This window comes from Capricornis sumatraensis, chromosome 1 (assembly GCF_032405125.1).
Source record: "Capricornis sumatraensis isolate serow.1 chromosome 1, serow.2, whole genome shotgun sequence".
Classification (NCBI taxonomy): Eukaryota; Metazoa; Chordata; class Mammalia; order Artiodactyla; family Bovidae; genus Capricornis; species Capricornis sumatraensis.
This window is the reverse complement of record NC_091069.1, coordinates 254,245,592-254,259,248: the sequence shown is the minus strand read 5'-3', so window position 1 is coordinate 254,259,248 and position 13,657 is coordinate 254,245,592. Positions and strand designations below refer to the sequence as shown.

Here is a 13,657-nt window from a genome sequence, read left to right as displayed (position 1 = left end):
TAGGATCACAGAAGAAATCAGAAAACTCATTACATTAGCAGCCGTCTCCCAGTGACAACTTGATCTGGAGATTTTGATTCCTTTTTCTTTTTTTCTGCAGAGGGATAATTTTGTCAGTGTATGTTTGGTGAATCTGGGACAGCAATATAAACAGACCCATGGGTGGAGCTGTGAGTGAGCTCACCACTGCACAACTTTTTTCTCAGAAACAAACTCTCCATGAGGCCCCTCGGCATCAAAGGGCAGAAGGGCCAAGTACACGGGGGTCTCTGCTCCTTCTTCTGGGCTTTTGGAGGCTTTGGGTCCTGCCATGTCGGTTCTCACCCACCCTGGGCAGCAGGCATTCAGGAGGATCTTGTCCCCTCCTCTCTGCTCACTCAGTTTCCTGGCGTGGATTCTGGACAGGACCGTGACTCCGATTTTTGTCACTCCATATGCGGTATCGGGCCAGCCCTCCTTCTTGTGCACCCCGTTCTTTGTGTCTTCCACAAACTTCTTCATGAGCCCCACCAGCTCCTCCTCCGTGATGGTCTCACTTCGAAACTTCTGCTGCAGTTCAGGGCTGCATTTCTTTAGAGAGCTGACACTGACAAGGCTGGACACATTCACCACTCTGCCTAAAATACAACATAGATCAGTGCATAGAAAGGTGAGCATGAGAAGGATGAGTACCCTACTGGGGACAGGACGGACCTCTTGAAAGAGAGGACATTAGGGAAGGAAGGGAATGTATTTTGGAAGGGGTTTGCTCAAAGGGTTTCATCTGTTTTATTATTATAAGTGACAACATGTTATTGCTAATGTTTTTCAAAAGTAAGCTATATCTAAAGGGAACATTTCATGGAAATATCGGCTCAATAAAGGACAGAAATGGTATGAATCTAACAGAAACAGAAGATATTAAGAAGAGGTGGCAAGAATACACAGAAGACTGTACAAAAAAGATCTTCAGGACCAAGATAATCATGATGGTGTGATCACTCACCTAGAGCCAGACATCCTGGAATGTGAAGTCAAGTGGGCCTTAGAAAGCATCACTATGAACAAAGCTAGTGGAGGTGATGGAATTCCAGTGGAGCTATTTCAAATCCTGAAAGATGATGCTGTGAAAGTGCTGCACTCAATATGCCAGCAAATTTGGAAAACTCAGCAGTGGCCACAGGACTGGAAAAGGTCAGTTTTCATTCCAATCCCAAAGAAAGACAATGCCAAAGAATGCTCAAACTATTGCACAATTGCACTCATCTCACAAGCTAGTAAAGTAATGCTCAAAAATCTCCAAGCTAGGCTTCAGCAATACGTGAACCATGAACTTCCAGATGTTCAAGTTGGTTTTAGGAAAGGCAGAGGAACCTGAGACCAAATTGCCAACATCCGCTGGATCATGGGAAAAGCAACAGAGTTACAGAGAAATTCTATTTCTGCTTTATTGACTATGCCAAAGCCTTTAACAGTGTGGATCACAATAAACTGTGGAAAATTCTGAAAGAGTTGGAATTCGAGACCACCTGACCTGCCTCTTCAGAAACCTATATGCTGGTCAGGAAGCAACAGTTAGAACTGGACATGGAACAACACACTGTTTCCAAATAGGAAAAGGAGTTCGCAAGGCTGTGTATTGTCACCCTGCTTATTTAACTTCTATGCAGAGTACATCATGAGAAACGCTGGGCTGGAAGAAGCACACGCTGGAATCAAGATTGCTGGGAGAAATATCAATAACCTCAGATATGCAGATGACACCACTCTTATGGCAGAAAGTGAAGAGGAACTAAAAAGCCTCTTGATGAAAGTGAAAAAGGAGAGTGAAAAAGTTGGCTTAAAGCTCAACATTCAGAAAACGAAGATCATGGCATATGGTCCCATCACTTCATGGGAAATAGATGGGAAAACAGTGGAAATAGTGTCAGACTTGATTTTTTTGGGCTCCAAAATCACTGCAGATGGTGACTGCAGCCATGAAATTAAAAGACACTTACTCCTTGGAAGAAAAGTTATGACCAACCTAGACAGCATATGAAAGAGCAGAAACATTACTTTGCCAACAAAGGTCTGTCTAGTCAAGGCTATGGTTTTTCCAGTGGTCATGTATGGGTGTGAGAGTTGGGACTGTGAAGAAAGCTGAGTGCCGAAGAATTCATGTTTTTGAACTGTGGTGTTGGAGAAGACTCTAGGGAGTCCCTTGGACTGCAAGGAGATCCAACCAGTCCATTCTAAAAGAGATCAGTCCTGGGTGTTCTTTGGAAGGACTGATGCTAAAGCTGAAACTCCAATACTTTGGCCACCTCATGCGAAGAGTTGACTCATTGGAAAAGACCCTGATGCTGGGAGGGAAAGGGGGCAGGAGGAGAAGGGGACAACAGAGGATGAGATGGATGTATGGCATCACCGACTCGATGGACATGAGTTTGAGTGAACTCTGGGAATTGGTGATAGACAGGGAGGCCTGGAGTGCTGCAATTCATGGGGTCACAAAGAGTTGGACACGACTAAGAGTCGGACATGCAAAGAGTCGGAACTGAACCGAATCTTCTTAGAAATTACAAGAATGAAATATTTCCCTGAAACTCAATAAATAAGTCATGAAGGAAGAAGTCTGAATCTACCACCCAGAATGACCTGTGAAAAATATTTTCAAAACTCAACCATTTAAAGTCTCTGGAAATGGTCCTGAGGGCATGGAGCAAATGAACCTTTTCTTCCAGACTATTTCCAAGAACTCAGGTGAGAACAGAGAGCATCTAGTTCAGCCGAGCTGCTCCTTCCTTTCCTCCTTTCTGACCATAACAATGGAAACTTCACTCTGCGGTGCTGCATCTGAGACGCAGGGCTCCCTCCCTGCCAAGGGCTGTGGGATCTTCCCACAATGGGGATGACATCAGCGTTTCTCATCCTGTTCCTCAGCTACCTGCTGCAGAGGTTCAGTTGCTGGTAAGTGTACCTAGGAGGTTAGGACTTCCTTCTCCACCCAGTCTTCACTCATGGGACCAAGGCTCTAACCTCAGGCTGGGCATCCTGAGAATGCCCCGAGACTATCACTGGTCATAGCAAACACCCTTTTTTAAAAGCACAAGAGACGACTCTACACATGGACATCACCAAATGACTGGTCAATACCGAATTCAGAGTGATTACATTCTTTGTAACAGTTAGCAATAACAAGACCTGGAGCTGACCGGGGCTCAAACCATCAGCTCTTCATAGCAAAATTCAGTCTTTGACTAAAGAAAGTGGGGATAACCATTAGGCCGGTCAGCCACGACTTAAGTCCAGTTCCCCATGAATATACAGTGCAGCTAATGAATAGATTCAAGCGATTCGATCTAGTAAATAGAGTGTCTGAAGAACTATGGGCAGATGCCCCTAATAGTGCACTGGAGGCAGGGAACAAAACCATCCTCAAGAAGAAGAAATTCAAGAAGGCAAAGTGGTTGTCTAAGGAGGCTTTCCAAGTAACTGAGGAAAGAAGAGAAGCGAAAAGCAAGGGAGAAAGGGAAAGGATCACCCAAGTGAATGCAGAGTTCCAGAGAATAGCACGGAGAGACAAGAAGGCCTTCTTATACGAACAGTGCAAAGAAATAGAGGAAAACAACAGAAAGGGTATTGTCAGCGAGTTTAACTTTTACGCAGAGCACTTCATGTGAAATGCTGGGCTGGACGAGTTAACAAGCTGGAAATTTAGATTGTGGGAGAAATATTAACAACCTCAGATACGCAGATGGTCTCTAATGGTAGAAAGCAAAGCGGAACTAAAGAGCCTCTTGATGAGGGTGAAGGAGGGAGTGAAAGGGCCCGCTTAACACTCAGTATTAAAAAACGAAGATCGTGGCATCGGGTCCCATTGCTGCTGCTGCTGTTGCTGCTAACTCGCTCCAGTCGTGTCTGACTCTGTGCGACCCCATAGACAGCAGCCCACCAGGCTCCCCCATCCCTGGCATGCTCCAGGCAAGAACACTGGAGTGGGTTGCCATTTCCTTCTCCAATGCACGAAAGTGAAAAGTGAAAGTGAAGTTGCTCAGTCGTGTCCGACCCTCAGTGACCCCATGGATGGCAGCCTTCCAGGCTCCTCCATCCATGGCATTTTCCAGGCAAGAGTACTGGAGTGGGGTGCCATTGCCTTCTCCGTCTGGTCCCATTAGCTCACGGCAAATAGGAGGGCAAGAGGAAGAAGCAGCGGTAGAGCTCCTCTTCCTGGGCTCTGAAACCACTGCGGATACTGAAGGCAGCCATGAAATCAGATGAGAGCTGCTTGGGAAGAAAGCTATGACAAACGCAGGCAGGCTGTTAAAAAGCAAAGATATTACTTCGGAGAATCAGGGGACACTTAGGAGCTGACTTATGACGTCCTAGTGAACCAAGTCTTTGAAGGATCAGCACCTTCCAGAATAAGTGGAGGGGAAACAGGTTAGAAGCTGAGTGTAAACTCCCTTAACTCAATCTCTAGGCACTCTCTGAATCCTTTTTAAAGTATCTGCTTGTCTTACTTTGTGTGTTTAATGGGTGGAGGTTCCCCTCCTGGCCCCTTACTTCAGGGTAAACATTACAGTAGTTTAATCTAGAGGAATGAGTTTGTTTTGTCCAGAACACCAAGCACACTGCAGGGCAGTTATCAGATTAGAGATCTCTATTAGCCACGCTAAGGGCTTGAACTTCACACTTGCAGGATTTATGGGAGGGGCAGTGAACCTGCCAAGAAAGAAAAGGATTCCGGAAGGGCAGGGGGTCCCTTAGGAGGGTTTACAAATGTTTAGAAACAACAGCTGAGGGCCTGTTTGTAGAGCTGGGATGGGGCAGACGGCTGGGGAGAAACTCAGCTGGACGAATTTAGGAACTGGCAATGACAATAAGTGGGCAGGCTTACCTCCCACTTATGGGCAGGGTGCCCTCCAGGTTCCTGGTGGGTGGACGACGGGATTAGTTACCAAGATGTTTTGGGGAAAGGGCGAGTCTTTGGGGGGAAGGGGACTAATGAACTGGTGGTGGTGCAGGCTCCACTAGGCTGAGTAAGAGGGGGACAGGGGAGAGGGAAGGTCTGGGAAGGACTCCTGACGGAACTGCCCCTGTGATGGGCACAGAGCAACCTAAGGGCCTCTTGGAGGAGGAAACCTCTGAGCTCAGATGGGAAAGAGAAGAAAGAGCCGGATGAGCAAAAAGCAGGTGGACAGACAGCACCAAGGACCTGGGCAGTGTGTCGAGGGACCTCAGGGTGCAGGACACCCGTCTGGGTGGACACATGGTGGAGGCTGGTGAGGCTGAGCAGGAGCGGCAGGAGCCTGTAGATGAGACCAGAGCCAGGTGCATCCAGATCTTGCCAGAAGCACTGCAGTCTGGGGTCCAATCAGACTCACCTTGCGGTTTTATCAGAGGCAGGAGCTCTGTGCACACATCTCTGGTGCCAAAGAAGTTTGTTTTCATAGTCACCTCTGCTTGAATGTGAAATGGTGTGGTATCAGCAGCTTTCAAGAGAAGAGCAAAGTGGAGTCAAGAAACAGTTCTCCCCCAGTAACATTCCATAAGATATCTCTCATGAATTTTGTGTACAACTAGTGAAGGTAAAAACCGGTTGAATTTTGTGCACAATACAGTCAGTATTGCACCCGTGTGAATTTCCCAGTTTGATAATGAAGCATAGTTTTGTAAGAACGCACCACTGGCACGGCCCTGTACAAAGGGTGCACACATGGGACCTCTGTGTATCAGAAAGGGGCTGTGGAATAACCTGGAAAAGGTGCCCAGGATTCTCAGCCAGAGAAACAGTTCTCTCAGGTAGAGAACATCCAATTCCTCGCAGTTCCTCTAGCCGCTCCCCTTCCCCCTTCCTTTCTCCTTCTCTAGGGAGTCATTCTGGACCCCACAGGCGGGAGAAGCCCCTCTACAGCGATTCTCCGACAGATCTGGTCCATCCTGGACCGAGATGCTCAGAGCGGGTGACCGCCTTTCCTGGAGCACCCAGCCGCTTCTTACTCTTGAAGGCGATGCCCGCGTTGTTGACCAGCACGTCGATGCCCCCGTACTCCTGGCGCAGGAAGTCGCGCACTGAGCGGATGCTCTGCCGGTCATCGATGTCCAGCTGGTGGAAACGCGGGCTCAGGCCCTCCTCCTGCAGCTGCTGCACGGCCGCCCGACCCCGCGCCTCGTCCCGCGCGGTGAGCAGCACGTCCCCCTGGAACTGCCGGCACAGGTCACGCACGATGGCGAAGCCGATGCCCTTGTTGGCCCCGGTGACCAGCGCCACGCGGTTGAAGGACGACATGGCCGGAGTGCAGGGTTTTGGGTTGCCTTCAACAGGGAGCTGCGCGTCTCAGCGTCTGCGCGAGAAAAAGTGCGCGGAGCGATCACCGCCTTGAATTATCCTGGGGCGCCTGGGCTAGCGCGCAGGCGCAGCCTCAGGCTCCGCCCCTCGGGGCCCGGCTGCCTGCGGACCCTCAGCGGTGTAGTGTGTAGAGAGGTGACTTCTGCGGAGGTTTAAGAACAGCCCTCCTCAAAAGCTGCTGTTGGCGATTTCAGGCCTGGGGGGAGAGAATCATTCTTATTGGTCGTGTTCTCTACGTTAAACGTAGAGAACGTTAAACGTTCAGTTAAAACTGAACCCCATCCTCATGGTTGCATGGTATCACCGACTCAATGGGCATGTATTGGAGTAAACTCTGGGAGTTGGTGATGGACAGGGAGGCCTGGCGTTCTGGAGTCCATGGAGTCCCAAAGAGTCGGACACGACTGAGCGACTGAACTGAGCTGAACTCAGAATTCCGCCTGTTCACCCGTGTTCACGGTTGCGCTTGCAGAAATGAATCATATGTACTAACTTTATTTTTCCTGGTGTTTGAAAAATATCACTGTAACTGAAGTCTTGGGAACCTCGAGTTGTGGAATAAGTTGGATGAAAATGGTAGAGATCAAGTGTTTGTTGGTTTCTCCCCTAAATATGAACGCAAATCTACTGGCACAGCCTTGGCTGATTTTCACCTCTCGGTGAGGAGTGTTCACTAAATCACTGTTTATTCACAAGGTTGTCAGGTTACTTGTTTGCAGTTCCTGAAGTGTACAGGTGCAAAGCGGCGTTGCAGCCCTTTCTCCCACTCAATGCCTTAGGATTCATCTTTTTATTTACATTTTTAAAGTGAGGAAATGGAGACTGAGAAGGTTCATAAATTAGTTCAGTGGTGGGAAATTAATTTTCTTCCTTACCAGTTAGTGCTTAAAATAGAGGAATTAGGGGGCTATGATATAATTTTCATTTCTGTGCTGTGTCCTGTCCACTGAAAGAAAAAGCACAAATTAAAAGTTGAGATTTTTTTGATAATATTGTTATGACTGGTTTGTAAATGAGTTCTAATCTAATTGGCCTACAGAAAACTAAATGCTTACAAAGCAAATAATTCTAAATGCAAGAGAAATTAACCTAAATGAATTTCAGGTTCATATGAACTGGGAATTATTCAGTATTAAATACCTAGTGTTAATGTTTGCTTTGTTGATCTAAGTCATATAGGCATGTTAAGAGTCATCAAAATTAAGCATAATATTTTCATTGTGCCCAGGTTTAATATGTCAAATATTGTTATATTGGGCTTGCCTGGTGGCTCAGATGGGAAAGAATCCACCTGCAATGTGGAAGACCTGGGTTCCATCCCTGGGTTGGGAAGATCCCCTGGCAGAGGGCATGACACCCCACTCCAGTATTCTTTCCTGAAGAATCCTATGGACAGAGGAGCCTGGCAGGCTATGGGGTCACAAAGATTTGGACACGACTAGGTGACTAAGCACGAAAGTTGAGAATTACATTTTATTTGGTGAGGTTACATGGATGTGAGAGTTGGACTATAAAGAAAGCTGAGTGCCGAAGAATTGATGCTTTTGAACTGTGGTGTTGGAGAAGACTCTTGAGAGTCCCTTGGACTGCAAGGAGATCCAACCAGTCCATCCTAAGGGAGATAAGTCCTGGGTGTTCATTGGTAGGACTGATTTTGAAGCTGAAATTCCAATACTTTGGCCACCTGATGCGAAGAGCTGACTCATTTGAAAAGACCCTGATGCTGGGAAAGATTGAGGGCAGGAGGAGGAGGGGAAGACAGAGGATGAGATGGTTGGATGGCATCACTGACTCAGTGGACATGGGTTTGGGTGGACTCCGGGAGTTGGTGATGGACAGGGAGGCCTGGTGTGCTGTGGTTTATGGGGTCGCAAAGAGTTGGACAGGACTGAGCGACTGAACTGAACTGAGGATTTAAGCCTGGGATATAGCTTCTTCTTGGAGAAGGAAATGGCAACCCTCTCCAGTGTTCTTGCCTGGAGAATCCCAGGGACGGTGGAGCCTGGTGGGCTGCCGTCTATGGGGTCACACAGAGTCGGACATGACTGAAGTGACTTAGCAGCAGCAGCAGCATAGCCTCTTCAGATACCTCTGAAGGATTGTTCTGGAGAGGTAAGGGAGGAGCCAGGATATGCAGGAGTTTTTGCAAAAATAACCCAAAAAACCCAGGTCCTGGAACATCAATTACTGCTAATTAAAGAAAACAAAACATCTCAAATTAATGAATTTAGCAGTTTTCAGTGTATGATGTGTTTGGGCTTACTGAAATTATTCCTTTGATGTGCACTTGAACTCTATCTAGGGCCAGTATCCTGTTTTTTTGTCTGCTGTGAATTCCTTTCTGGGTGCACCGTTGGGGTGGGCTGTTTACTGAAATGGTAGGTAACGTTCTTTGTCCACAGTCTTACGGCTACTTAAATGTAATGTTAATCAAAATAATACAATTAAAATTCAGTCTGTTAGTTCCACTAACCACATTTCAAGGGCTGAGGAGTCACATGTGTTAGTGATGGCTGTACTGGACAGTGCAGGTATTGCTTTCCATCACAGCAGAAACTTCCTTTGAACAGCTATGCTTTAGATAGTTTCCAATTATATCACAACTTCAAGGAATTTTTCTAATCAGTTGCAAAAAACAAAACTAATAATCAGGGAAAGACCTCTGCTTTTTGACAAAACTTTATTGAGATGATTGTAGATTCATGAACAGTAGTAAGAAATAATACAGAAATTCCTTGTACTTCACCCAGTTTCCTCAATGGTAATATTTTTACAAAGCTATAGTACAATGTCACAAACACAACATAAAGGGGTCTTTAAACTTTAATGACCATAGCTTGGTGTTAACCACATAAGTCCATCCCATGACTGAGGAAGGTTATGATTTTTGAGTGAGATTCAGTTGGTTGTTCTGATTGAGCTTGCATTACTCTAAAAAACAAGGCCAGGGTCAGAGCAGGTATTATTAACTGACTAAGTGATGGAGTCCACTCTAGCAATATCAGCTGTGGCCCAAAGAGAACTCTAACCTCTTTCAATTTCCTAAGGGCCTTCCAATTAGAGCCTTGGAGTGAAGAAATCCACCAAGGTAACCCAGAAGTACTGGATATAGGTCATTGACCATAAACCTGATAGTTAAATTAACTTTAACTCTGCATAAATTTGTGAAATATGGTACTTTCCCGATGTTTTCCGTAGTGGCTGCACCAGCTTGAATTCCCTAAAGTGGTAAGAACAGATTTTAATCAGTGTTGTATTATTGCACGCATGCATGCTAAGTTGCTTCAGTTGAGTCCGACTCTTTGCGACCCTATGGACTTGAACTGAACTCAACTTGGATTTGTACAGAGGTGACTGGATGTTTTAAAGAGAAGTTGAGGGAGTAGGCAGGGGCAATGGAAGGCCCTGTGTAGAGTTAGGGGAAAATTACAAAGGGCTGCTAAGTGTAAATGCCCATCAGGTCCACAAAGAGACTGGGAGACAGAGGTCCTATCCTTTCTGCTGATTACATTTCAAAGGAATGGTTTTAAGGTCCTTGAGAAAGACTCAATCCTGAGTTACAGGAGATACATATATATCTCAAATGGACAGAGAAAGAATTCACAAATTTTAAGTCCTCTTTTAGTAAATGCTGTAAGAAAGGGTAGTAAGGGACCTATTTGTCAGGTGTTGGCTAGAACAAATAGTAAATCCTTTTGGCAGCCTGGAGCTCATTAAGGGGGGCGAGGCACTAAGGTCATCCTAGGCATGCAGCCTTGAGCTATTAGAAACTATGTTAACGTCTTTTTCATGCAGGGAGAGAGGAGTGGATGAAATCATTAGTGCCGAGACAGTAAATTTTATAGGCCCAGGCTGAGGCATAACTGAGAAGAGGGCTGAGTGTAGTCTGCCTAGAGTTTGGTCAAGAAGAGAATCTACCAATTCCCATCTAGAAGATGGGAGTATACATTACTTTTCTCCCTCATATAAGGAAAACACCTGTTTCATCTGCCCTTTTTCTTCTGTCTTGAATGCATTTATGTGAGAGAATGTGATGCCTGGAGCTTCAGCAACTATCTTGAGATCATGAGGAAACAAACTAAGAGGTAAATAGCCGACTCCCTTAGGACGGTACTGTGGAAAATTAGCAAGAGCTTAGTGACTGAAAAACAATAACAAGAAGTAACACTGGAACAGCAGTATTCACTAAGTTCTGTGATTTTGTGGATTTCACTAGTTTTTCCCCTCTGATATCCCCTTTCTAGTCCAAGATTCTCTTCAGAATGCCACAGTTCCTTTAACTGTCATGTCTCCTTAGCTTCCTCTGGTTTGTGACTGATTCTTACAGAGCTTACTTGTTTTCCATGACCTTTTTCAGCTTTTAGGACTACAGTCACCCCTTGGTATCCAAGACACTGCTTTGGAGGCCAACATCCTAGGATGTTCAAGTCTTCATATAAAATGGTCTAGTATTTGCCTAGGCACATTCTCCCATATACTTTAAATTATCTCTAGATTACTTAGAATATTTAATACAATGTAAATGCCATGTAAGTGTTATAAGTGTATAGCAAGTTCAAGTTTTGCTTTTTGAAATTTTCTGCTTTTTTTTCTCTAATATTTTGGATCCACAGTTGGTTGAATCCACAGATATGGAACCCATGGATATGGAGCACTGGCTATATTAGCCACACAGTTTTTTTTTTTTTTTTTTTGGGGGGGGGTGTGTTTCTGATATTATCAAGGAAGAACTGAGTCCAAGTTCATATTGCTGGGGACACTACAAATAAATTGAGAAATGAGGTTTTGGGGCAATGAATAGTGACTATTTGGAAAGTCAGCAGGCAGAGAAGATAGAGGCCTAGTGTCCTAGGGAGCCATCTTACCTGAGTTAGAATTCAGGCTTCTTTTATACTAAAAGGGGAGGGGATGTATCTGGTTGTTGCAGATCTCGTGGTACTTGTCAGACTTAGCTACTGCTGCTGCTAAGTTGCTTCAGTCTTGTCCGACTCTGTGCGACCTCATAGATGGCAGCCCACCAGGCTCCCCTGTCCCTGGGATTCTCCAGGCAAGAATACTGGAGTGGGTTGCCATTTCCTTCTCCAGTGCATGCAAGTGAAAAGTGAAAGTGAAGTTGTTCAGCTGGACTTGGAGGGGGGAGATAATCCTTTGCTTTTGCAGTTGTGCATAACTTTTAACAAATTCTGCAATTTTATCGCTACATAAAGGGAAGTATTATGCCTTTAAAATTCAAGCCTGGCAGACAGGGCCTTGGGAAAGGGCTATTATGTATATTTCAGGCTATGGACAAAGTTCTTTCTCTGTTCAGCAACACAAAAGTGCAGAGCCAGCATGACTAAGCACAGGCAACAATACAAACAGCCTTAAAGGAACACACCCAACATAGAACCAGGCTGTTCTGTTACTGAACTAAGGTTACAGGTTTTGCACGGTAATATCACAGAGGTCAAGTACCTTTCCTATAGATGGGAAACCTGCAATCAACATGACTTATCACTGCTATCATTCATTATTACTCAGCCAATGAAGCATTGGCCAACTTTCTCCACTACAAAGTTAATACTACCTTCCCCTCTTTTCCATATTGGGCTCTTTTGGAGGCTAGCTGATAAAGAGGGTGGGGTGGGCGCGGCTCAGATCATGAACTCATTGCAAAATTCAGACTTAACTGATGAAAGTAGGGAAAACCACTAGACCATTCAGGTGTGACCTAAATCAAATCCCTTATGATTATACAGTGGAAGTGACAAATAGATTCAAAGGATTAGATCTGATAGAGTGCCTGAAGAACTATGGACAGAGGTTCATGACATTGTACAGGAGGCAGTGATCAAAACCATTCCCAAGGAAAAGAAATGCAAAAAGGCAAAATGATTGTCTGAGGAGGCCTTATAAATAGCTGAGAAAAGAAGAGAAGCTGAAGGCAAAGGAGAAAAGGAAAGATATACCCATTGAATGCAGAGTTCCAAAGAATAACAAGGAGAGATAAGAAAGCCTTTCTCAGTGATCAATGCAAAGAAATAGAGGAAAACAATAGATGGGGAAAGACTAGCAATGTCTTGAAGGAAATTAGAGATAGCAAGGAAACATTTCATGCAAAGATGGGCACAATACAGGATAGAAATGGTATGGACCTAACAGAAGCAGAAGATATTAAGAGGTGGCAAGAATACACAGAACTATACAAAAAAGATCTTCATGACCCAGATAACCACGACAGTGTGATCACTCACCTAAAGCCAGACATCCTGGAATGTGAAGTCAAGTGGCCCTTAGGAGGCATCACTATGAACAAAGTTAGTGAGGTAATGGAATTCCCGTTGAGCTATTTCAAATTCTAAAGATGATGTTATTTAAGTTCTGCACTCAATATGCTAGCAAGTTTGGAAAACTCAGCAGTGGCTACAGGACTGGAAAAGGCCAGTTTTCATTTCAATCTCAAAGCAGGGCAATACCTAAGAATGTTCAAACTACTGCACAACTGCACTCATCTCATATGCTTAGCAGAGTAATGCTCAAAATTCTCCAAGCTAGGTTTCAATAGTACGTGACCCAAGAACTTTCAGATGTTCAAGGTGGATTTAGAAAAGGCAGAGGAACTAGAGATCAAATTGCCAACATCCTTTGGATCATCAAAAAAGCAAGAGAGTTCCAGAAAAACATCTGCTTCTGCTTTATTGACTGTGTCAAAGCCTTTGCCTGTGTGGATCACAGCAAACTGGAAAATTCTTCAAGAGATGGGACTACCAGACCACCTTCAGTTCAGTTCAGTTCAGTCACTCAGTCGTGTCCGACTCTTTGCGACCCCATGAATCGCAGCATGCCAGGCCTCCCTGTCCATCACCAACTCCCGGAGTTCACTCAGACTCACGTCCATCGAGTCAGTGATGCCATCCAGCCATCTCATCCTCGGTCGTCCCCTTCTCCTCCTGCCCCCAATCCCTCCCAGCATCTAAGTCTTTTCCAATGAGTTAGCTCTTCGTATGAGGTGGCCAAAGTACTGGAGCTTCAGCTTTAGCATCATTCCTTTCAAAGAAATCCCAGGGCTGATCTCCAGAATGGACTGGTTGGATCTCCTTGCAGTCCAAGGGACTCCCAAGAGTCTTCTCCAACACCACAGTTCAAAAGCATCAATTCTTCGGCACTCAGCCTTCTTCACAGTCCAACTCTCACATCCATACAGGACTACTGGAAAAACCATAGCGTTGACTAGACGGACCTTAGTCATCAAAGTAATGTCTCTGCTTTTGAATATGTTATCTAGGTTGGTCATAGCTTTTCTTCCAAGAAGCAAGCGTCTTTTAATTTCATGGCTGCAGTCACCATCTGCAGTGATTTTGGAGC

The 13,657-nt window shown here is 45.2% G+C and overlaps 1 protein-coding gene across 1 annotated transcript; it reads right to left on the bottom strand.

Moving 5' to 3' along the window:
• Positions 1–6,490, bottom strand: LOC138072978 (carbonyl reductase [NADPH] 1). Its single transcript, XM_068964345.1, has 3 exons — positions 5,965–6,490; positions 5,349–5,456; positions 1–617 (listed from the first exon to the last, which is right to left on the bottom strand). Exons 1-3 carry the CDS (start codon positions 6,251–6,253, stop codon positions 181–183), a joined length of 834 nt encoding a protein of 277 aa, XP_068820446.1. The 5' UTR covers positions 6,254–6,490; the 3' UTR covers positions 1–180.
• Between the last annotated feature and the right edge of the window lie 7,167 nt (positions 6,491–13,657).